The 23,940-nt window shown below is 55.3% G+C and overlaps 7 protein-coding genes across 7 annotated transcripts; 3 read left to right on the plus strand and 4 right to left on the minus strand.

Annotated features, from left to right (window-relative positions):
- Window positions 1-226: 226 nt before the first annotated feature.
- JDV02_003109 (uncharacterized protein) lies at window positions 227-586 on the minus strand (the record flags this gene model as incomplete). Its single annotated transcript, XM_047984202.1, has 1 exon — window positions 227-586. The coding sequence occupies one exon, from the start codon at window positions 584-586 to the stop codon at window positions 227-229; it is 360 nt and encodes a 119-aa protein (XP_047840176.1).
- Window positions 587-1,095: 509 nt separating this feature from the next.
- JDV02_003110 (uncharacterized protein) lies at window positions 1,096-1,666 on the plus strand (the record flags this gene model as incomplete). The annotated part of the gene is made up of 2 exons (XM_047984203.1): window positions 1,096-1,485; window positions 1,568-1,666. 2 exons carry the CDS (start codon window positions 1,096-1,098, stop codon window positions 1,664-1,666), a joined length of 489 nt encoding a protein of 162 aa, XP_047840177.1.
- Window positions 1,667-5,083: 3,417 nt separating this feature from the next.
- On the plus strand, window positions 5,084-6,019 carry JDV02_003111 (uncharacterized protein; the record flags this gene model as incomplete). Its single annotated transcript, XM_047984204.1, has 1 exon — window positions 5,084-6,019. One exon carries the CDS (start codon window positions 5,084-5,086, stop codon window positions 6,017-6,019), a length of 936 nt encoding a protein of 311 aa, XP_047840178.1.
- A 225-nt stretch (window positions 6,020-6,244) lies between these two features.
- JDV02_003112 (uncharacterized protein) lies at window positions 6,245-6,860 on the minus strand (the record flags this gene model as incomplete). Its single annotated transcript, XM_047984205.1, has 2 exons — window positions 6,745-6,860; window positions 6,245-6,693 (listed from the first exon to the last, which is right to left on the minus strand). The coding sequence occupies exons 1-2, from the start codon at window positions 6,788-6,790 to the stop codon at window positions 6,245-6,247; spliced, it is 495 nt and encodes a 164-aa protein (XP_047840179.1). The 5' UTR covers window positions 6,791-6,860.
- Window positions 6,861-6,942: 82 nt separating this feature from the next.
- On the plus strand, window positions 6,943-7,254 carry JDV02_003113 (uncharacterized protein; the record flags this gene model as incomplete). The annotated part of the gene is made up of 1 exon (XM_047984206.1): window positions 6,943-7,254. The coding sequence occupies one exon, from the start codon at window positions 6,943-6,945 to the stop codon at window positions 7,252-7,254; it is 312 nt and encodes a 103-aa protein (XP_047840180.1).
- A 2,517-nt stretch (window positions 7,255-9,771) lies between these two features.
- Window positions 9,772-12,600, minus strand: JDV02_003114 (uncharacterized protein). The gene is made up of 3 exons (XM_047984207.1): window positions 11,441-12,600; window positions 10,917-11,396; window positions 9,772-10,865 (listed from the first exon to the last, which is right to left on the minus strand). The coding sequence occupies exons 1-3, from the start codon at window positions 12,264-12,266 to the stop codon at window positions 9,784-9,786; spliced, it is 2,388 nt and encodes a 795-aa protein (XP_047840181.1). The 5' UTR covers window positions 12,267-12,600; the 3' UTR covers window positions 9,772-9,783.
- A 3,018-nt stretch (window positions 12,601-15,618) lies between these two features.
- Window positions 15,619-17,076, minus strand: JDV02_003115 (uncharacterized protein). Its single transcript, XM_047984208.1, has one exon. It carries the CDS (start codon window positions 16,919-16,921, stop codon window positions 15,773-15,775), a length of 1,149 nt encoding a protein of 382 aa, XP_047840182.1. The 5' UTR covers window positions 16,922-17,076; the 3' UTR covers window positions 15,619-15,772.
- Between the last annotated feature and the right edge of the window lie 6,864 nt (window positions 17,077-23,940).

The following is a 23,940-nucleotide window of genomic DNA, read 5'->3' on the forward strand; positions in this document are numbered from 1 at the left end:
GTAGAACCATTAAAGCGACGTGGAAATGTAGTACTGGACATCACTGTGGCCATCGATATTCCTTAGCCGTAGAATAAGAGCCAAGGTGATTAACTGGAGAAACCAATGCAGGTATCAACATTTCACTTCGTGTTATGCTAGACTAGTTGCATTCTGCTCGTCGGCTGGCCGTATGTTCTCCTTATTCTCCTCATCCTGTCTCTCCTCTAGCCGCTCTCCATCCGTGTCAGACATATCTCTGCTGGTCGAAGGTGTGACGGACGCCCATGGCACCTAGGCAATGTGAGCGAGTTTCGAGCGACTGGAAACCTGAACACACCAGGTGCTTGAGAATCAAGTTCACACGCTGATTCTCCCGGGTCAGGCCGAGGTTGCGAGCTTCCAAACTGGCCAGCTCCATGTGCAAGTACGCTACCTCTGCCAACAGCTCGTCGATCCGTCTGCATGCCGCTTTGTATGCGGTCTCCCAGACATGCCAACTGCCATCATAAGGCAGTAGTCCACCCGGTAGCAATGGGAAGGCAGGGCTGCTCTGAGTGGAAAGGCCCACGTTGACCTGGAGTGTCGGATCCTCGTTGCTCTCCATGTGTTCCGGTTGGCGGAGTGTTCGAGTCTGTGACTGGATGTGGGGTGGTTCGAAGATACAACCTTCTCCGTTGGAGCGGCGGTGAAGTCGTGAGAGTGTCGGATGTACTACTCAAACGAAGGACCGTGCCGCCCAACCTTGACAGCTGGGTGTCTGTTGTCCGCGGAGTATAACGAGCATGCATTGTACCTACCCTCGACTGTCAATCCCTAGAGACCGTACAGTCAGCCTTCCCATTCTTGTACCACGGTAGGGTAGGCATAACGAATTGATGTAGAAATACCGTGACGCTATTGGGAGAGATCTTGTCGCCTGTATGATGGGCGTGCATCGAGTGTTCGCCGGTCGTCCACCAATTGGGTGCAACTGATGATGGCTGGCGGTAACTGAGGTGGAAGTCAGGTAGTACGCTGGCCCCCCAGCACGCCAGGCGCCCCCGGCGGCGACGGACCAGCACTAGGGTAGCGACCAAAAACTGCCTCTGCGGCCTGCCATCTCATCTCAGCAGCATGGACACCGATGCAGCCCTCGCAAGCCTGTTGACCGAGTATGAAATAGGCGTCAAGCAGAGACAAGACACCCGTACGTACGAGGACAAAGGGCTGGAGAAGGATCGGCGTCGAACCCTAAAATGCATCGATGAGGAAGCAGCCGAGGAGCTGTTACAGTTGGAAGAGGAACGGGACGGGCTCCTAAACCGAGTCACCGACTTTGAAAAGGAGCTTCTGGCTCTGTATCAGGACCTAGCGGACCGAGAGAAGCAGTGTTCGGACTCACGAGAGGCTACAAAGGCGCGCAAAGGCAAAGAGACGGAGTTATACGAGATCAAACAGATGCAACTACTACAGGAGAGAGCTGCCGAAGATGACGTTCACCGATCGGCTTTACTACAGGGCATTGTACCACCCCCCCCCCCCCCCGGAGCATCTTTCACTGCTGTCTCCCATGGGCTGACCGTGTGGAGGATCGCCTTGTGTCTAGCAGCCGTCGACTGTCGGGAACAACGATCGCGGGCTCATCATTGTCGGAGCAGAGCGCGGACGCACAATGAAAAGGAGCGCTGGGCCTGTCCGGCGTTAAAAGAATGAGAGTAGAGGGCGAGACAAGGTTCAGGATACCGCACATCTTGTAAGCAAAGAGACCAGCTCTCTGCACATTGCAATGCAAAGCCAATTGCGAGGATCACTGGATGCCCTCATCTACATATTGATCGTACTGTTCGCGGGGCGGGGTCGGCCGGCCATAGGTGGTGTTTATACCTGGCGCCGCCGAGGCGTACCGCCTGCGCGGCTGCTCCGAGGGAGCGACGGGCTGAGATTGCTCGCGGCTGCCGTACGGGAAGAAAACCAACTGTCCATCTTGTAGCTGCCAGGTTCCCTCCTGCGGGAGAGGTCGTTGCTCCTGTTGTCCCGTATATTGCAACGGGGCTGGCTGTGTGTCCCACGGTGCTAGTGTTCCAGCAGCACCCTGGGGCTGTGTGTAAGAAGGCTGCTGCAACTGCTGAGCCCGCAAGTACTGCAGGAGCTGCTGAGGCTGCAAGGACTGCTGGAGCTGCTGAGGCTGATAGTATTGTGGCTGGAACGATTGAGGCTGGTGGCGTGGCTGGTGTGGCTGGTTGAGTGGCAGGTCGTGTGGCTGGGTAGCTGGCTGGGTAGGTAGCTGGGTAGGTAACTGGTGGAGTGGCTGGTTGAGTGGCTGGTTGAGTGGCTGGTTGAGTGGCTGGTTGAGTGGCTGGTTGAGTGGCAGGTTGAGTGGCTGGTTGAGTAGCAGGTCGGGTGGCTGGGTGGGTAGCTGGTTAGGCTGCTGAAAGGGAGGAGCCTGGAAGAGGGGCCAGACAAGGCCAGGGCGAGGTTGCAACGGAGTTTGGAAGGTAGGCTGAGCGGGCCGAGGTCTCGGCGTTTGAGGCGGGCCGCTTTGTCTGGCCCCCATCGGAGGTGCGGTTGCAAATCTTGTAGTCCGCGGGGGAATTGTGTTCTGCGGCACCGGCCCAGCGGGCGCAGACCGCGCACGTGACCCAGGTTGCGCACGTGTTCGGGCCGCCGTTACATTGGTTCCACGGTTCCAATTCGGTCGCTCGAGGAGCTCCTCTATGTCCTGCCTGTTCATATGTGCCTTTGCCTCGGAGACGGAAAACCATTGTTCACGCGGAGGCCTTGGCCCACCCAAGTCCTCATGCCATATCAGAAATGAATCGGCATTTTTAGAGCCCCTACACACAGAGAAGGCCAATTCGGCTGGCGGGTCATGTTCGATGCGACGACCCAAGAGGGACATGGCGTTTCCATAGTCAACCTGAGGGGCGGCGCTACCCGTTTTCTTCCTAAATCCTTCGTCCACGGCCTTTAAGAACGCCGGGGGATATAGGGTAATTTTAGACATGGACGGTCCTGCTAGCTCGAAGGCCAGGCTGCCTTTCTTGACCTTTCCTCGAAAATGACCCCAGACTTCCGTATTGGTATCGAGATCTTTCACTTCGTGCCACCAATGTGGGAACTTCGACGGAGCGCGCATGCGGTCATTTTCCAGCGGGACGCCGCGGAAGAAGCACGGTGGCCTTTCCATGTAGCCTCGCCCATCCCGCGGATGTGCCGACTCCCATTCTCTGGGATCGAATTCCTCCCACTCTTGGAGGCTGGTCACGCTCTCAGGATTCCTAGGGTTGCCAGTGGGCGGGCTTGGAATGGGCGGGTTCCTAGTGGGCTGTTCCACATTGTTCCCACTGTGCGGGGTCCGCAAAGGTAGGGTCCTTGCGGAAGGGCCGCTGGAAGACTCATAAGGGGGAGGCTGCTCCGTGAACGGCGACACTTGCTCCGTTGCTCCAGCACTCGCAGGTTGAGCATAGTTGTTGTCGGCTGCATTTGCCGAGCCAGCTTGCCCCTGGGATGGATGGCCCTCTTGCTCGTCAGCATTGGACTGCTCTCCAGCGGCCGAACCCCGTCGTTGTGGCGATCGAGAGCGCGACGAGAGTCGAGGAGCCCCAGAGCCTTGTCCGCCGTCGGGATGGCCGTCATCACTCTCATCTTCAGTCTTAACGCTGGCAGGGGCTGGGCGATTTGAGCTCCCAGAACCTCCTTGCGGTTCAGGTGAATCAGAGATGACCACGGGATTGTCAGCAGTTCCATCTGCGGGCGGGTCTGGCGACTCGGAAACGACCACGGGGTTATGGGAGCTCCCCTCTGCATGCGAGGTAGGCGGTTCAGGTGATGAAGACGCACCCTCATTGCTATGTCGTGCGGTCGCGCCACTGGCGGTCTCCACCGCAGAGCGACTCTCAGGCGATTTTGTCCCCTCCTTCCCCTCCCTCAGAGGAGGTAACGGGCCAAGCGCCGAGCTACCCTCCGGAGCAGGGATGCTTGTGGGGCCGGGGCCCGCGCCACTGGCAGTCTCCACCGGCCCAAAGACGGTTGGCGGTCCTGCGGCCGCAGAGCGACTCTCAGGCAATTTTTCCCCCTCCTTCTCAACCGGAGGTAATGGGCCAGGCGCCGAGCTACCCTCCGGAGCAGGGGTGCTTGTGGGACCCGGGCCCGTGCCTTTCGGTTCCGGGCTGCCGCCGTCCTGTGCCGGATGAGCGGTGGGGTTCTGGGAGCCTTCCCCCCCACCACTGCCAGTGACATTTTGCGGAAAGATACTTAAATCCGTTGCGGCAGGGCGACTTTCGGGCGACTTTGCCTTGTCATTTGTACCTGGGCCGCCCTCCGGCGCAGCACTGCCTTCGGCAGCCGGCGCGTCTGCCACTACTTCTTTTCCCTTACCTTTCGGTTTCGGGCTGCCGTCGCCTTTTGGCGGAGTGTTTGCACGAGAGCCTCCACCCCCCTCACGGCCAGCTGTTGCACTTGGGCCGAAGATACGACGGCCCAGAGTCTCCAATAGACCACCTGAGGCTTCCGTTCCACCCGGGGTCGTGGCTTGTTCCCCAACTCCGCTTTCAATCCCGGCGGTGGAGGGCCCGGGCGTAGGGCTCGACGCAAGCCCTTCGGACTCGATGCATTCATTAGCGTTTTCGGCCCAGTTCTCAAGCCAGTTGCTGAACTTTTTCTTGTCTTTAAATAAGGCTAGAACCTCGGCCTCCTTTGGGGGCCTATCCTCTGGATTGACTTTGAGGGCTCGGGCAAGCCGAAGATGATCCGCTGTGATTGCGTCACACCCCGGTTCGACAGATGCGTGGAATCGCAACAGCTGCCGCGCCTTGCGGTGGACAGTCTCTCGATCTACACTTGTCTTTTCTTTGGGTTGGGACATTGTGACTTGAATGACAACCTGACCCACGTTCGTCTGAGAGAACTCCGGTCCTATAAATACGCAGCTTGTACTCTCTCCCCCAGCACCCCGGCAATTTGAACACAGCAAGCAGCTTCGGGTAATCTGCTTCGCTGAGCGCCACCCCCCCACCACCACCCCGCCAAAGCACCATTCTTGTTACCAGGAGCTGAAATCCGGAACTCAACGACAGCGTACGGTGTTGCAATTGTCCAGGACGGTAATGCTAATCGCGGGTCGATGCCGTGGGAGGCCGTCGGTTTTTGTCGCAATATATGGACCAAAATCCTTTGTACCGTCGAGCATGACACCAGCGTCGCACAAAGAAGCGCCATGAATCCATCTTCGTTTGACACGCCAGTGAGCGACAGCTCGTACAGCAGTCACAGCGATTTCTCTAGCTGTGATGACCAACAGCCTGTTGTGACGTCCGGCCCCCAGTACTCCAACGTCATGCTGAATGCTTGGCCTCCGGGGCCAATCCAGACTGGACAAACGGTGATGCCCTCCGTTAAAGGGGACGGCCCAGAGTGGCACGAATATTACAGCAGCTTTGTCCCGAATCTTCGTGATGGGGGTATCGCGATTGCCGAACCTACGGATCATCCTCGGGAAGCGGGCATGCCCCCAGGGTCCACGTCTGGCGCGGTGGCACAGGGGCAGCCCGCGGTTCCCACCGTGGAGACTCGAAGGGTGCAAGTAACAGAGCGCCACATGGCTGATCTGGAGGCAAAGGCCGATGAAGACCATTTTAAGTCCTTCACGGATGAGCTTGAGAAAAGTGTCAGGGTGGCTCTTGCCCTCAACCCTCAGACTGGAATCCACGATGATGCAGAACGGAAGCTCCTCACAGCCTACTTGGCTAATCCGGACAGCGTCAATGAGGCTTCATTCCGTGTTGCTTGCTGTAGTGCAGGTTTAGGTGGCGGCGACCTCGAAACTTTTAACCACTTGATCACATTCACGCATCAAATCTCTGCCTCACTCAAACACATTGCGCTTTACATACAGACGTGCTTGCAAGGCGATGCCGATCCGAATATTCCGAGTTCGGGCGACCTGCGGAAGATGCTCCTATTCATTCGACTCATTCTTCCTTCAATCAACGAGCTAAGACTCCGCACAGCTCCAGTCGAAGGATGGAACCCTACCTCAGGCTTTTTCTATGGTCAGTAGAGTGCACGCAAGGAACCTTGAGCTGGCTCAAGGCAAACGAGTGGTTCGGCACGACATTTGTGGAGACTGGCGGCCCCGTCTTCGCTGTCACGAACGCGGGATGGCTTCATGTAGTACGATATGCAGTAACTGTGCGTTTTATTGCTTGCCCTGAATGAGTGAAACAGCGAATCATGACATCGGTATGCATGGAGCCAGCCCACGCACTTATAAATCCCCGCAATTTCACTGTAGGCCATGTAACTCGAAGTCCTCCGTATAAGCCGTTCGCTGCACATTTCGTGTCATGACCCGCCCCCCGCCTGGTAGAACATCAGCCTTCCAACTGGTCTCTCTAGGAGCGCTGTGGAGGTACGCCATATGGCCAGGTGGCGAATGCCAAATCTCAGCTTCCCGCCACGTGTTGTCTCCGGGAATATCCGCGAATTGCGGCGACATATACGCATTGAGCACGACGTTGCGTCGATGATGTCTATCATAGGCCGCCACGCGACCGTGGTCGCTTAGGCTACGCGTTCCCAAGCTTCGCAAGGGCGGCGGTTCTTGCTTTTCTATGCCCTGATCAGTGGGCACGGCGTATCGGGGCTGATACTCGAGTTCTATGAATGTCGTGGGCCGTGGATGTTGCAAGAGAACGCCGTTAACGGCGTCTCGGAACGCGGCGGTGCCGCAAGCTGGGCCGGTCAGCGGGGCCAGGCGGAGGCGGGGCAAATACGGCCGCGTACCTGCTGCGGCGCAGTCGCCTGGTGATGTTTCAAGATAATGGCCCATGTAGCGACGAAGCGTTTCATCTAGCGTCCTGCAGGAGGACCGAACAGTCCAGTGCTTTCTGAACAACTCCGGTATCCTGTCAGTCATTGCCTGCTTAGAGCCGGGTTCGTCGTCGGGTGCAATTATGAGGAAGTGAACCAGTGACTCCATTCATGTTGTCAGTGCGACGTGACACAATCGACAGAATTGCTCGATGCACCTACTTTGTGGGGATCAAGGGCAGCCAGCTCCCCCAACCTGTCCCTGGCCAAGTTAAACTCGCGAGATTCTCTCATGATCCAAATGAGGTTGATCTTTCTTGTGCGATCACGATGCAGGCTTGCGAACAGCTCGTGCTCCTGCCTGTGGTCCAGCGGGTCGCGCCCATTCGTGCCATCTTTGATCGATTGATCATAGCAGCGTCGCTCGGCCAACTGCACCGCGAGAGGCAGTACGGCCAGTATCCCGATACCATCAGCTACTAGAACTACCGTGTCGAACTTGTGTAGCTGAGGATCCCGACCGTAGGGGCCATCTATGGCGACCGCGACGTCCCGCCTCGATAAGGCTGACGACAGGCGCCCGCGGTCCTGCACGAGGAATCTAAGCTTTTTCATCTGCTTGGAGTTTCGTTGCCAAGTCTCAGTGTCACCGCTGCCTTCCCATCCATATGCCATCATGGGTTCGCCCCGATATCGCCTCCAACCTGACTGTTCGAAGAACAGGTAGAAGTATGCCCCGGGATGTACGGGAATTGCCTGGTGCAGGCTAACGTCTATAAGAGCTGCTCCGGGATTTCGCCAACACGTAGAATCTGCAGTATCTTGGATAGTGGTGACAGTGGCACGAACTCTTCGCAACCGTACGAAACGGTAAATTGAGGTGAAAAGCCAGATTGCTGCGGCAACAGTAAGGGGGATCCTAGCCTCCAGCGATCTTCCTGCTGGGCGAGCTAACCAGACGTGAGGGAGCAACAGAACAAGTGCGGAAATCGCTAGCAAAATGTGAACGAAGGAGAATAGGACCCCGTGGAGACGTCGAAGCCACAAAGTGGACGTTACGGCAAGTAGGAAAAGCAGTATCATCACCTGGCGTCGTTATTAGTGCATCGAGGGCCTCTGCCATAGAAGAGAGGGTAATACAATGAGGCCGCAGATTGCCTGTGCCGTCCATCCCAGGTCGGCGCTGAGGTGAAGGGCGGCATGCACCGTCATCTCTACGGTCGCCAGCCGAGCCAGCCAATGGTGCGCGAAGTAGTAATGCTGGAGAGGGATATTGAACGAGTCAAGGAATAGACATGTTCTACCGCCAAATACGACAGGCACCAGGTTGATGCTGGCTGCCACGGCGGCACGTCTTTGTACCTCTTCCGAGCTGGCTCGAACGATGCGAAATCTACCGCTCCATGCCGGCCGAGCAAAGAGCAGCCCGTTGGCCAGGACATAGCTGAACAAGACTGCGTAGTGACAGATTGTGATCCGCTGATGGTCCCACACGTACAAGGTGCGAAAGGGGACCCTTCTGACATTGCGCGCCCCTCGATAGATATGGCTCCGTTCAAAGAAGCGAAGAAGCGGCCTCAGCAGCCGCTCCGGCCACCTGTAGATCAGCAACACGGCGAAAGCGCATGCCCAAGTGATTACATACGCTTCTGTCGCGTCCATGATGATCTTTCACGGTTGCTCCATGGCACTGGAGCAGGAGAGCTTGGTGATGCGGAGGTAGGCCCGACAGCCACTCTTGATAGACACACGCCATTGTACAGGTAGGACATGTTCAATTATCCGCGTTGAGAGTGCGGTTTGCCGTAATCAAGTCTTCGTATGCCGTTCTCCCGTGGCGCTTCATTGCCGCGACGACGGCGCTTGCTAAACATAGCAGGCGACATTCGCCCAATAAGGTGGGCGCTGTTCGCCTTGTTGGGAAGAATCAGGTCCTTCATCAGAGCCCTAAGCGCGAGGCACTAATAATAGCGACCATATTTTGGCATCAAGCTTTCATCTTTGAAGATATAAAGATGTTGTTCCCGCGCTTGGAACAAGGTCCCTCACCAACACCACGAAACACCCGAAACACCACGAAACACTCGAATCGTAATCACTGTTCTGTTCCTCGAAATTCCTTTACGCAAAAATGTCCAGACGCACTTTGGAGACACGAACCACCGGTCTCTTCAAGAAGGGGAACGCCTTGTTTAGGTTGCAGAACCCTAAAGTGGCCATCTTCGTCATCCCCGAGGAAGGCGTCGCTCAGGGATACGTGTCCCATGCAAGTCAGGATTGGCCGGAGATGGACCAGGCAATTCAAGCCCTGCAAGTTCCCTTCTTGCCGGTGCTTGGGCCCGATAACTTTGAGACGGTGGCAGATCGCCAGCGGGGATCATCGGGGTCTTGGTCCACTGGTGGCCTGGCCACTCCCCCAAGCACGTCTGAGTCCAGCGACAGTGACCGCCTCATGGCAGAGATGCTCGCATCTGTACTGGATGGCTCGTCAGAGGAACCTGAACAACCCATTCCCGCACACGACTCGATGGCCATGCCGGGCTGCGATACGCGCTCTGGGGTGACGATGGACCATACCCAGCGCCGAGTTGGCCAGAGGCCAGTTCCGTCATTGCAGCATAGCTCTGAGCCAAATTTGCTCCAGTCAATGCAAATCACGCGAAGTCCAGGGCCGACAAAAGCTACTCACCGCCCCTCGGAGCCGCATGTAGCTTGTTCCTTACCAGGCACCTCTGAACCAGGTCCAGATCGAAGGGCCCTGGAGGCCAAGATGGTCGAGGAGGTGCCGGAGAGTCGGCAGACATGGCTATGTGGCCCACCAGATGGTAGCTCTAAGAGGAGGAAGGCTCCTGATGAGAATGAACATGGTTCAAGGAAGAAGAAGGATAATAAACGGCGTCGAATGGTCACCAGGTCTCAGGGGGGCGATGCGTACATTCGGCAGCACTGATCGTCACGGTTGAGCTGAGGGGTGCAGGGCACCTCTATGGTACATTTCCTATGTTATTGAATCTAGTCCCATTGTCTTAGAATGCTCTCCAATTCACTGCCAAGATCGTCCAGTTCGCTCTCGAGTCCACTGAACTGCGTGCACGTTGCTGACGATACAAGTTGGCTGTCAAGGTCGAATTCAGTCACCACTGACTCCTCGTCCTGATCCACGAGTTGCTTCATAGATTTGCCGAACTGCCCCAGCTGGCCCTTTGAGCTCGCCGCGCCATCATCGATGTGACTGGATGAGTGTTCAAAATGTGAGTAAGCTGCCCCTGCGTCGCAGCTTGCGGGGCCTACGCGGGGGTCGCTGTCACCGTCTTTGCGGGAATCGTCGCGTGCCTCTGTAAGGAAGTCTGTCACAGTACGGGAAGAGTTCCCAACCTCTTCTTTCTCTCCAAGAGCGTATATGTTGTCTATGTGCACCTGAATTTGTGTATTTTCTGACGGTGATTCCACCCGCAGTCCCCATCTGAGAGGCTCGTCGAATTTTGCTGCTCTAATCCAGGACTTTCGATCACACATGCGCATTGGAAGACGCCCACTTGGTAGGCTCCAATAGAGCTGAACTTGGTGGTCCAGAAGGGCGTGTACTACTGCGTTCAGGTGTTCTCCCGCAGGTAGCCGGCAGGCCACCTCAAGGTCCAGCATGATCGGTAGCTGGGTATTGGTGGGGCGAGCTCTTTGCAGGCGGAGGAAGAACAAGGCAGCAAACATCTTTCCTGCAGAGGTCTTGATCTCGCCGCTAGAAAACAATCTCGCCGCTCCTCGATGATGTTCGATCGTCAAAAAGCCGCGTCGACCCCAGATGGTGTGCGTTTCTGACTGGGCGATCCGTCTAGTAAAGCTCTCGCTTTCGCCATCGCTGTGCCATGCATGCCGGAGTCGGGAGAGAAGCTGACGGCGCTGCCCATCGTCTAAGCTGCTAATGCCGTAATTGCTATGCACTCTATTTCCCGCTAGGACCAAGAGACGGGCCCGGCTCTTCGGTAAGGCGGCTCTTCTCCTGAACCAGGTCGGCCGCTTCTGAAGCGTATCAGCGAGCTCAAGGCACTGCTGGAGAGATTTCTGATGTCCGAAATACTCGGCGAGAACGATAGCTGCTTCTAGGAGTCAACCTCAGGATCACCGTCTTCAGAAAGGCGGCATCGTACCGGGCTCCGAACTTGCAATGAGGTCAAAGTAATCCTCTAGATGCCCGAAAAGCAATTTCCTTATTTTTAAGAGAAATCTCACAGCTGAAATAGCAGACCCCGAGACCACAAGAGCCCGAGGGCCTGCAACATTCGGACTGACAGGAAGGGCGCTGTAATTGACAGCTTTGCAAAGCCGACATCGTTCCAGTTTAGGGCACTCGCGAAGTGCTCCTGCACAGTGATCGCAAAGCTCGTGCCCACAGGTCAACATGTGAACCGGGGTCCTAAGCAAGCATAGGCTACAGCCCGGCACTTTGTCTCGGAGGGTGCGCATAAGTGTGAGGTGTTGCTCGGCTATTGTGCTTTCTCGTGCCATATGCTGTTGAACGACCTTGACGAAATAGTGTCGCAGTACTCCCATTATTGAATCGTAATCGTCGACGATAGTACGCAGAAGTCGACTGGCGAGGGCCTGTACCACCGTCCCAGGGTGGGACACTGTCCAGTCAGCACAGGCTGTAGCACTCGAGTCTGTCACTGACCATATGCGTTTCCTCTGTATGCGTTGAAAGCCAGACATGATGCTGCTACTTTGATTCGCTCTTCTTGAGTTCCCTGTTTTTGTCGCAGAAGGGCCCCGAGGTACACTCTGGCGTGGTCAGTCACAGGGTTCTGCACGCCAAGGGCTTGGAGAATGTCGAAGGTATCGTCGCTTCCCTGGTCGAAATACTCCATGGCGTGGCACAGTAGCCGCCGGAACTGGCAGCCCGAAAGGCCATATCCTTCGTTGTAACGGATATTTGATGTTTGTTCAGCCGCCTGACTGACCTCGGGCCAACACTGAGAACCCGGCTGCGTGATGATGCGGATGTGGCGAACACGAGACGACCACATTTGGCGGACCTCGCTGAAGCTGCGGGATTCCTCTGGATGGGCCTCGCGAAGCGCACACAGAAGTTCGGTAGTGAGATGATGCGAGAAGGCATCTTCGGAACATGTCTCTTTTCGGCAAAGGACTAATAGCGACGGCGGCGTGACTGAATCAACTATGGGCGAGAATCGTAGTATCCCGGCAGTGACACTGGCAGCGGCTTTGATGCCGCCGAGCCTGTCTGCAAACAGAACTACGGCAGCGCTCAGAGGAAAGAGTACCCTCCCATACAGCTGATCTGTAGACGAGGGTCTCCAGTGTACTTGTTGCAACCTTCCACAAGCACGCTCGCCACAGTCGGCGACGACAGTGGACCAGCCTGCTTGCCTCAGTTGGAGACCACGACTTGCGAATAGTCGGCAGTCAGTGAGGTTGACGACGGCTAGGTGTTCCGCCGCACCACCCAGGTTCAGGACCAGTTGGTGTATTGAGCACATCCTGGTCTGCTCAGAGACTCAAATCAGCATCCCATGATCGCCTTTAGCGCGGTTCGAGCGACTGAGATCAGGCAAAGGCAGGCCAGAAGAGCAGGGCCTTGCCAGTGGGCAATCGTTTCGGGAGGTCTAGCATTGTCGCGTGGTAGGAGCGGTACTTGGGCGCTGCCACCGGCTTTTTCAGAAAGCTGATTCTCGGTTTCTTGGTACAAGACTGCCAGCAACTAGAGCATACGGAGAATGGCAGTTGGGCTGTCAAACCGTCTGACTTGCTGTTGTGGTTGCGTCACAGGATCCGGTCTCTAACATGTATCTTCAAAACGCGTGGAATTGTGGCAAGACAGCAGTTTTGCGGATCGGTTGGGCTCGGATGCGGGCAGTGTCGTGATCTTGTGGGTTGCGTAGTTGATCACACCAGCTGTAGCTCATTAGTAGGATGGCTGTCATACCTAGGGCACAGGACAGAATACATGAGATTGGCACTACGATCCCGAAGGCAAACACAAATCAGCAGTCAAAAATGAAAGAGACGGAAGCAGAGAGAATAGGCATCATGGATTGATCCCTCGCTGGGTTCTTAGAAGCAATTACCAGGCCGATGGAGCCGCAGGCCATTGCTTTCGGCGCCACCTCCGGGCCTCCACCCGGCGTTGTCAGAGGTCAGTTTCATGGGTTGGACTGTCCTGTATGTGCGGCATGTCTTCGTCCTCCAGAGCACTGCGCTGCATGCAGCGTGAAGTCCAGTCGCATCCACAGGCAAGTACTATAGACCACAACTCGGAGGCCTACGCGTGAGGATGAGCACCTGGTTTCCATGAGTACGACGTAGCTCCCAGGGACAGAAGGATGTGGGCATGCGCTCCTAGACCCTTCCGGCCCTTGCTGTTTGGTTGCTGCCTGACTGGTCCTCCCCCGCTACAGTCACATTCTGCAATCCACCCCTCTGAGGGCTCCCGAGGGCGAGCACACGCCCTCTGAGTTGTAGGGTCGAGTAGTGACCCCCCAGAGTTCTTGAGGATGGAAAAGCACCACTTCACAGGGCAGTGTATCGTACAGGAGCCCCCCCAGAGGAGTACTGATCACTCTTGGGCTCTCCTCTGGATAATTCGGTTATTGCGTTACCCTGCTCCTGCGTTACTCAGGGCAGTCGATTAAGAACATGGTCGTAAGAGGAGCGTTGCCCGGAGAACGACCCTAGGTCAGGGATACTTTGTTCTAGTTGAAGTTGTAGGTACGGCCTACGCGAACACACAAAGTTGGTAGAGATATCTCTAGTTGCAGCGCCCAGGGACCTGGATCGCGAGGTTGGCACACGGAGACGATCTGAAGGCGGTACACCTAGTTCATCCATTTTGTCGATAACTCTATTAAGCTTAATGCGCTATTTACAGAACACAGACAGCACAAGGGGCTACGGCGCCCTAGTATGCTACAGGTGGAACGTCCGTTTGCCGGGCATAAGCTGGCAAGCCTCAGCCTGATCACTCACTCAAGCTGATGATCGCACCAAGCAGATGGAGATCGAGGTGGCGTAGATCTGCTTGCGGGCTGTGGACGATCGTGTGGGGGTGATGATGGGGAATGTCGTGCGTTTGATGCCACAGCTGGTTCGGATTGACTGGCCGGCAGTGCGACCTTCTAGAAGCACCACCGTATCTCGGCCGAGTGATTATTGTATATATCGGTCGCCCTAAGTTACAACACTGGTCGTGGCTAAAGTCTGACTTGAAGCACGACGGTACCTGTATTGCGTTGGGTTCGGATTTCGGGCGCTGAGATAGCTGCCAGGGGAGTTGTGCGCGAGATTGGAGCAGAGGGCTCGATACTGCTTGAGCCACAGCGGGCGAGGGGTGAGTTGCTGCCGCAGCCTCACGCTCGCACTCAAGTGCATCCGCGCACTCCTCTGCGCCCTGCGCAAACAGATTCCCGCGACCTCGCAGAAATGCGCTCCTGGTTAAGATGTTTCTTCGTGGGGCTGCAGCGCTCAGGGACCCGGATCGTGGGGTTAGCCTACCAACACAAGCGGCTCCACCGCTCCTCAAAGAGTTAGAACCTCAATTTGCCGGCTACAAGCTGGCCAACCACAGCCTGGCAACTCACTCAAATTGGAAAGTTATTCACCACCCCGTAGCCCGAGCGTCTCAGCCCTCTCCACCGAGGTGGCGTAGATCTCGTAGCGGGCCGTGGTCGATCGTGTAGGGGTGGTGATGGGGATCTCAAATTGAGGTTGTGCAGCAGCGTGTTCGGTGCCTCAACGCACGATTGACTGGCGCGGCAGTGTGGCCGTGTTGTATTGTGCAGTAAGGTGTGACCACTCTATGTAGACATGTTTGAGCCCAGCGCGAAGTTCATCCTATAGTGTTCCGAGTTTGGGAATTGGGTTGTCAACCTGTCTTCGCAACCGGCAGAGGTCACAGCCTTCTCGTCGTATGCGAAACCATATTGCTCGCAGGCGGCGCTAATAAACCTACCATCGCAGGACCCGGTCTCTCAACAAGCGGCTTGGCCAAAAGTCTGCGTTGTGGCAAGACAGTATTTCGGGTCCGTTGGGTTCGGATTTCGGGCGCTGACGAAGATGTGGGCTATTGTCTTGGCGCGTCAGTGGGATAGCTGCCAGAAGAACGGTACGCCAGATTGGAGCAGAGGACTCAACACTGCTTAAGCCACAGCGAGTGAGGGGAGTGTTGTAGCTTCCGATGGAGAGATGGGCCTACTGGAGAAGCCTGGGAGGGAAGGCGAGACGGGTATAGACAACGATGAGATGCGGCAACAGGAGACTCACACCATAAACTGCTTTCTCGCTGGACTCTAAGGCCTGCTCACTGTATTGACAAAGTGCCAACCAACACTGCACTGCGGGAGTTTGAAAGTCTTTGTCGCCTTTTCAGGCCATGAACGACGTCGGCCTGGCGCTAGTTCCCATCGTGCTTCATGGCTACGACTACCAGACCGACAGAATAGGCTGTCGGTTCGACTGAGCCGCCTGGGACAGAAGGAAGTGGGCATGCGCTCCTTGACCCTTCCGCTGCTAACTCAACCCCCCCTGCACCCCTACTGTGACTCACCTTGAGGAGGGGTTCTATTTAACACTGCGCAGTCCAATAGCATGTCACGATTAGGCGCCTCGGCTTGCAAAAGCGAGGGCCTGGGCTGGGACAGTTCTAGGGTCGAGTAGCGACCCCCCAGACTTTCGCAGGACAGAACAGAACCTTCACAAGGCAGTACCCTATTGCTTCAGCCTTCAGCCCCCCACCCAGAGTGTTGCTCACCATTGCAGCACCAGCTCTACATTGAAGTTAAAGCAAGGCGAAACAGGTAGTGACAAAATCTACCAATTGATGCTGTACATGCTACCGTAATAATTCATCACACTTCGTCCATACCCCCTTAGACGCACATGACGGTATTTACAGAGACGCCGTCACCATAATGCGCTGCGTGGCCCCTTTGGTACCTCAAGAAGGTAGGAGAGCCATTCTGAGGCTATAAATCGACTAGCGACAGCCAGGTCAATCATTTAAATCGACAGACACAAAGTCGTCTTCGCTATCCTCAAACCCTTGGGTTCCTGATAGCTGGCCGTAAGCTTCCCTCGACGGCAATCCACGGAGATACTCGGGAACTTTTCTTGGGTAGACAGATGGTCTCCGCTCCCACCGGCCAGACGGAGATTGCAGTGGTGTAGATCTGGAGGCAGGCTGCGACCAACTCCAGCAAATACTGTCGCCAACAGACTCCGACTGGGTGGACGTGCCTGGAGTGTTCTCTTGCAATCCATCGTCTTGTTGACGGGACTGGGAGCGCTTCGCGAATCGTGGCGACGTAGAAGTCGACCAAGTGGTATGGATCTCAGAACGGGGTCGTATCGAACTAGCAGGCAACGAAGATCCGCTGGCTGGCTGCGGCGGGCTACGGCGAAAATCAGTCGTATCACGCGTCTGCAATTGTGCAAGAGCACTTGGAGAATGGCCTTTGAACCTGTGTAGACTATCTGGTCGTTCATAGTACCCGGAGCGCTTGGTGACTCCGGAGTGCGCAGAAGGAGAACGGGTGGGGGGAATCTCAGAACGGGGTCGTTCAGGACTGAGAGCCAACGTAGATCCGTTGGTAGGCCGCGACATGATGCTGCATCGATAACTGGTAGACTGTGCCCGAGCTTTTGGAGAAAATCTCCCGATTGTATGACCTCTGTCTGCTCCTTGATGTGAAGAAGGGGGTCTCGTAGGAGGGATCTCAGAACGGGGTCGCACAGGACTGGCAGCCAGCGTAGATCCGTTGGCAGGTTGCGACGGGCTCCTGCAGTGATCAGTCGTATAAGGCGCCCTTGGGGTTGTGAAAGGTTTTGGGGAATGCCTTCTGGACGTTGGTGATCTATCTGGTCGCTGATCTCCGTGTCTTGCAGGGCCCTTTGCATGACCTCGGCTCTGTCGGTCTCCCGCGCTGGGCGATGATTGCTGAGACGTGAGACCCGAGGCCTCCGGCGATTTTCGTTGAGACATGCGATGGCTTACATCCAGCGGTGCACATGGAGGGGAGCAACTTTGTGCTGCCTGGGCGGTAGCATCGGAGTGAGTTAAGCTGTCTGGAGAGGACAGTACTGGGAGACTGACGCAGCTCAGGCGAAATTCGGGCGACGACGAGGATCGGTCCGCCGCCATGTTGAAGCTTGCCCCAGTGGAATGCGAGTATACTGAACTCCCTTCCAACGCAGGCCTAGTACTCGCGTTGCCAGAATCGTTGGTGCGCCTGCTGCGGGAAAGTGTGTGGTGTCCATCCGGCAAGGCATACGAGCTATGGTACCGCTGTGCTGTGGTTTGGGTCAATGAGTCTCGGTGGGTATGAGCTGCTTCGCTTGTGAGGGCCACATTGGGGCGGGCGATGATTGGTGATGTGCTGCACTCGGAACCGGCAGAGCTTGGGACAGGTGGGCGCCAAGCTCTCTCCGCTGATGCTCCCACGTTCCGGGCCTTCATCATTTTAACTCTTCGACGACGAAGGATATGCTTGCTCTTAGGCTCCCTGGACGAAGGGTGCGATAGATTATTTGAACTTGGAAAGTTAGAGAGAGACCGTGGAGGCATACGACACGAGAGCGCGGACCGCCACTCGTCAATTTCGCGATGCTCCGGCAAGCCCGGCGAAAGGTGCTGACTTCGCTGGAGAGCGCTCTCACTCTCGAGCTGAGCAGTGTTTCCCGTAGACGCGTCGTCCATAGCAATTCCTTCGACGCTATGACCATACGGGCCTTCTATTGCAGGCCGAATGCTTCCGCTGACAGGATTGTCCACGGTGCTGAAGGTGTTCTGATCGCTGATTGCCCCCATCATGTGCTGGTCGTACATGAAGCTTTCATCGCGCTGCCTGCCAATCCATGGCGCGGTCCATGAGCTTCGATCTCCTCGGACACTCTCGGTGTTGAGAGAAATAACCTCGCCTGTGAGATAGTACGGACCCGTGGGAGTGAAGTTGAGAAAGACGTTCAGTAATTGCTTCACGATATATAAGACGCTCAGGCCTGACCTCGGAGACACAGTAGCAATTGTCGGGATGAAGGCAGAGTCTTGAATTACACTGAAGATTTGTAGGACCGGAGTTCCCCAACGGTGACTTGGCTGGCGCAAATAGTTTGCTTCGCTAAAGCCCTCCATTTCTGATGCTGGCACCAACGAGCCACCTTGGAAAGGTAACATTGGACTCCTGAGGACTTGTTCAAGAACTGGGCTACGAAACCCGAGGAGATGAGCTCGTCTCTGTAGGAGAGCCACGCATCTGGAGTCTTGACGTGTTGGCGTCCGGCGTTGCCCTGCCCGGGGGCCCTTCACCACCCTCGGCTCCGAGCTAGACAAATAAGGGAACCGGCGGAGAGCGGCTAGCATCAGTTGAGTGTAGGCAAAATCGAAGGACGGTGATCCCAACACTGCTTGGAACACGCCCTCTTGGATCTCAACATACGGTGGCGAATCAACCCAGCAACTCCGCAACACCTCTCGCAATGACAGTTTTCTGAGCCTTGCCATAGTTCTAGCCTCTTCCCCGAGAACGTGAAACCATATTATATCGGCCGCAATACTTATGTATCTTATGTCGTCTTGAAGTGATCGAATGCTCAATATTATACCTGAAGTCGACTGGACGCGACGTTCTATTTCATCTCTCTGCGGACCGGTAACTCCAGGGAAGACTTTCTTGTCTTTGAAAGCATTGTGAATCCACTCACGGTCTGACTGGCTAGCAGCCGGAGCACGACCGTCCAAATTGGTCACCGTGTCTCTGTCGACAGCCCTCTGTAGAGCTGGATCGCCAAGTGTGAAGTCTGACCACTGAGTGTATATGGATCGGAGGCCATCGAGGAGTTCCGCATCAACGCGATGCTGGAACATGTCTTTAAGGCTGCCGAGGTGTAGGAAATCGATGACCGCCGGTAAGTCCATAAGCCGATCAAGCGATTCGACTACAGATCGGCGCTGCTTGACCGCCCGAAAAATGCGCTGTTTCTCCGGGCTTAGCCTCTCGTGCCATTCGAAGAAGTCCACATGGCTATCGGTATATTCTCGAAGCTTCGAGTAGATACGGCCGTCTGAGTCTCGTTCCTCATGTTGGCACTGCTCCGTTCGTCGCCTAATTACTTGGCTAGCCCGAAGATTATTGAGACTGATATATGACACCTTTACCGTCCAAAAAGATGGACCAGCACCTAAGGCTGCTTTTGCTCGGTGGCGGCCTTGCGTATAGTAAACGACGTGATCACAGACGCAAGGGTAAATGCCGCGTTGGTTCGCTTGATTGAGCTCCGTGTGAGACAGTCGAAGCTGGGACAAGAGCGAGTGCACTGCAGTGCTGTCGATGTAGCCATCGATCCAGTGCCTGCGGCGGCTGTGGTTGATTGATGTTTTTCTAAAGAGCTTTCGGAGGCGGTCGGTTTGCTGCTGATTGTACAATCGTTCTCCTACACCTGTGACAAGTCGCATCTGCCTAATAGGAACCTGAACGACCCCTAGGAACTGTGGCTCAGCTCGTGACATGATCATGTCTCAAAACAGTCGTGATGGCGTCTTTTGCAGCCACGCGGTTCATCCGTTCGCGAGGAGTGCAGGCGCACTTCTGTACGGTTGCGGGAATCCGGTTTACTCCGGGGGTGCGTTCGCACTCAAGTGCGAGCGCACTGCTGCGAGGTTGCGGGAATCTGTTTTTGCGGAGGCGCAGGGGAGTGCGGGCGCACTCGAGTGCGAGCGCACTGCGAGGTTGCTGGAATCTGTTTTGGCAGGGCCCTGGGGGAGTGCGGGCGCACTCGAGTGCGACGCACTGCGAGGTTGCTGGAATCTGTTTTGGCAGGGCCCTGGGGGAGTGCGAGCGCACTCGACGCACTGCGAGGTTGCTGGAATCTGTTTTGGCAGGGCCCTGGGGGAGTGCGGGCGCACTCGAGTGCGAGCGCACTGCGAGGTTGCTGGAATCGGTTTTGGCAGGGCCCTAGGGAACTGCCCAGGGGAGTGTAGGCGGATTTCCGGGGCCTACGGGGGTACCTGTCATTTTCGCCGGACAACCCCAGGGGTAGCCAACCGTCAACGTTAAAACCAATTGGACACTACGTAGGAATTCCTAACTGGCGAACCCCAAGGGGTATATGGATTACAAATATTGACACCAATAGACTGTATGGAAGGCGTTTTCTACTTTTTACGGTATTTTACGTGAGGCTGGGTACTTGCCTAGCTACCTAGCTGCCTCGATGTCTGCCCGAGTGATGACTAATTACCAAACTCTCTCCTGTAAACATTCCTGGCCATGCAGTACTGATAGCGACTTGTTAGCTGGAACTATGTTGTAGGGTATGTTATAGGGCATATCGTGGGCCGAACGTCAGATATAAATGCCATCAAATAGAGATTCACTTCTGTTCCTCTTTATCTGCAGCACTTGCCCCGGTAGCGAACCTCGTCACAAGAATAGGAAAATCGTCCGGAATGATAATTTGCAGGTCCATGTGACACTGGACGGCCTTCAGGTTGGCCAAGTCATCAAGCGACGAACGGAACACGATACCTCTAACAGGCATCCATGAATATTCAAGACGTCGAGAGGAGGCTCCGCACTTGCCTCAAAACGCCAACTCATGCCAAAAGCTACAATATGGCGAGAGTAAGATTTACCGTAGTAACCGTCTAGACGGCGAGAATGATTTTGCAGAGAGTCTAAGCCCGTTACTACACGGGGTCAAACATTTTATTTCCTTTAGAGGGTGGGCTCTCCCTAGAATATGCACTATTTCTTGCCAGAAAGATTGTCTCTAAATTCTGTGATCCCTTGCCCTTGGTTGTCTATAATTCTGTCGTACCCGATTTCCTCACTTCCCTTGTCTTGGAGCTCGTATTTGCCGTCGGTGCCGGAACGTACGGCGTGTCGTACATCGGGTCAAATGGGCAAACAAAGAAGTGAGACCTTGTATCTTTGTTGAAGAGCGCTCGGATGCCATGTTGGTATCCCCAGCGCATGACGACACTGCGCGCTTCGCGGTTGACAGATGCGCAACTCTGCAGAAGGCGGGAGAAGTACGGGAAGCCACAGCTGGTTGCCAACGCCATGATAGTTGGGGTTCACGTTGGTCACAACAACGGACCTTCTGCTATCACTTGAAGGTCCAGAAGTACGCGCTGTGGGCAGACAACCCAGAGTAGTTGCAGGCGGGGAGTAAGGACTGTGATGCACGGTAGCGTCGCTGGACTTACAGTCAGTCAATGATGTTAACAGAGCGGCACGAGCCCGATGCCTGCGAACACAGAATCAGCTGGTGGGCGAGCTCTGGGTCCTAGACGGACGGCGGTCCGTGGCCAGCCCAGGGTTACGGGGCAAGCCACGCCGCCCGCTGTCAGGCGGTAGCGGTAGGGTCTAGGAGCGACTCCCCCGCTCTTCCTGTCGCAGCATGCTCCTCCGACTACACTAGGGGCCATCGCCTTCGTACCAAAGAGGCATTACGACCACGCATTTCAGTGCCGCAATCGGTGCAGCAAAATATACGTTGCCGGCAGCTTCATTAACTGATGTGCCACGTGTCGCACTGTCTTCCTCCGATCGATCACGCCCGATGCACTGACAGCTACGCCTCTACGGCCGGTAGCGCACGATCAACTATTCCTCCACGACCAAGTCCACGACCAAGTGCACACGAACCGACAATTTGCAATTACAGATCGATTATATGAATACATTTATACCGACGAACATAAGGATATATCATTGCAGGTCGTGCGACCTTGGCCGCCCACTTGCGCCTTCTACCGGCTCCCATTAAGCATGATATGAACTGAACGTCCCAGAGACCGTAGTTCGTTGTGGAGTGTGTGCCAGGTTCCTGTGCTCAATGTGTCCTCGCTCAATTGAACTTTTTCGATTTGCGGGCTGCTAAGTATGAACTCGAGGAGAGAAAACTCAGACACGTTAACATTCTGTAGCTTCAGGCTTCGGATCTCTGGAAGGGAGACGCAGTGAAGACACATCGCTGTCCTGGTCCGCATAGACAGATGCAGAACCCGCACACTTGGGAACGACGATAAGAAGTCCACAAGACTACCGTTGCAATTGGTCGTAGCCGAGCGAACTCTGAGGACGCGGATCACCTTAGATCCGCGATATACCAGCCCGTCCAGGTGCAATTTGCCATCGATGAACAATTCTTCGACCGATGTAAAACTGTGTGACAACTCCATAAACCGTTCCAATGTCTTTGACGAGCAGCGTGGAGGCGGCAGCATCCATATATGCCGGATTAGTGCATCGACGCTGCAGTTCTTCGACCCTGCTGGACCCATCCGGTGGAGTGGTACAAGAACAAGAGACTTCAAGTTCGGCATCCATCCCAAGATAGACCTGAGTGTCTCTAAATCTTCAACAGGGCTTCTGCTGTCCTCTTCATGAAAGAATTCTGCGTATCTCATAAACGCAGCGTCAGCTTCGGTTGCAGCAGCGGGGCTTCGGTCGCTCAGTGACAAATTGCCACTCTGCTCCCGACGGAGCAAAGGATGGACAAGCCATTCTTCTTTGGAACATGGTGACCAGTTGCCACTGTATATCGTCAAAGTACGTGTCGATAATTTAGTCCCACGGCTGCGGAGGAAGTCCAGAAGGCTACAAAGCGAAGACCTGGTGTCTAACACCGAGACATTCTTGGTTACTATGCCAAATGTTGCCGCTGCAATGCCACGGCATGCTAAACGGAGGTGCCAAAGATCGCTTTGCGGCAGAAGGACGGCTATGGCGTGCACAAGCTCTGGTGATAAGGAATCCATTGATCTGGCGTGGACTTACGCAGCCACCCAATTTGCGGACATTTAGCCTGGCTTTGTGTCCCCTTCGATGGACAGGCGACCGGGCTCGAATTTCTGATGCTTCTCCCAGTCATACAGTGAACCGTTACCAGTATATCCCAACAGGCTGGTGGCGTTGGAGTCATTAATTCTTTGTTTCACGCCTACAGCAAAGTGACAACCGTAACCCCAATTGCTCACACTGGGAAGGATAAATGCTCGTGACCGACCTCGCTCATGTTCACCTCCGCTCCTTAGTGTCACAGTATCTTTAAGCCACATGATGCCTATTGCTTCTGGCGTTTTCCTTGGCACCGTCGAGGTCCCTCTTTCGTTGCTATACTACATTCAAGCAACGGGAGCGTGGCTTCCTGACCTACCGCAGGCAGATTATGCCCTCCACAAAAAGACAGCGAGACACAACGGAACTGAACAATACTCAGTAGATGGCTACATCGATTACTCACAAGCCTCATCCGTTTTTAGCGAGCTCAAACTATCGCCGCTAGAGCTCGCACAATACAACTCTCAAGGCAGGCATCCCGCCCTGCGTACCCAAGTCATTGGGTTCACAGAGGGACGTGGTCAAGTTGAAGCCGCAAGAAAGAGGTACCCGACCTTGTCATGGGCGGTCAATCTCTTTTGTGTAGACTTGACCGGAGCTTCCCTCGTAGACCTCACCGCTACATCTCCCCGCAACGTCGTAAGGCCCAACCCGAGTGGTAGCTACAGCGAAGGTTCGTATCCGGATGGATACGTATATACAAAGTTACGCGAGCATAAGAACGACGAGGTCAATTACGGCCGATGGTATGGCGAGCTCAACGAGAAGAAAAAAAGGGTTGTCAAATTGATCCACAACACGACGGTAGAAGCTGCCCTTGACCGTTTGTCGGTCTTTGGGGGATTAATCGACTCTCTGCAGCTCACGGTATATGAGAGGTTGCTGTCGCTACGTCTTGAAGATGAAATAGTTGCCGGCATCTGTTACATACACAGGTACTGGTCGAAGCTTTTGGGTTTTGCCATGTTAGGTCCTCCAGATAAGCACACCGTGACGCTTTTAGAAGGTCGAGCTCCAGCCATATGCGAATTGGATCGTCAGATGATACGGCGGGCATTTGGAAGAGGAGAAGTCTTCAGCGGGATCACAGACCCCGTTAAGAGAGAGCGGGTCGAGCAAGAGATTCTTGCCACTTCAAATATGATCCCCGGCGTCGAGTCGTTCCAGGCCAATCTCTCATTTTTGGCCGTCGCTGCAGATATAATCTGGACTCACCTACTGCCAGCAGGCCTTCGCAAGGCATCTAGGGAAGACGGAAACTCCTTGAAGGCCATTCTTCGCAATTGCTGGGTGAAATCACGGCCGTATGTGGAGG

This window comes from Purpureocillium takamizusanense, chromosome 2 (genome assembly GCF_022605165.1).
Source record: "Purpureocillium takamizusanense chromosome 2, complete sequence".
Classification (NCBI taxonomy): Eukaryota; Fungi; Ascomycota; class Sordariomycetes; order Hypocreales; family Ophiocordycipitaceae; genus Purpureocillium; species Purpureocillium takamizusanense.

Excerpts from the sequence above, each read along its gene's own strand:
- JDV02_003114 (XM_047984207.1), bottom strand. The coding sequence starts at position 12,266 with ATGTGCTCAATACACCAACTGGTCCTGAACCTGGGTGGTGCGGCGGAA. Across the intron at positions 11,397-11,440 it reads ATACAGAGGAAACGCATATG|TGTCCCACCCTGGGACGGTG; the intron begins GTCAGTGACAGA and ends CTGACTGGACAG. Across the intron at positions 10,866-10,916 it reads CATTGCAAGTTCGGAGCCCG|CAGCTATCGTTCTCGCCGAG; the intron begins GTACGATGCCGC and ends GACTCCTAGAAG.
- JDV02_003115 (XM_047984208.1), bottom strand. The coding sequence starts at position 16,921 with ATGGCGGCGGACCGATCCTCGTCGTCGCCCGAATTTCGCCTGAGCTGC.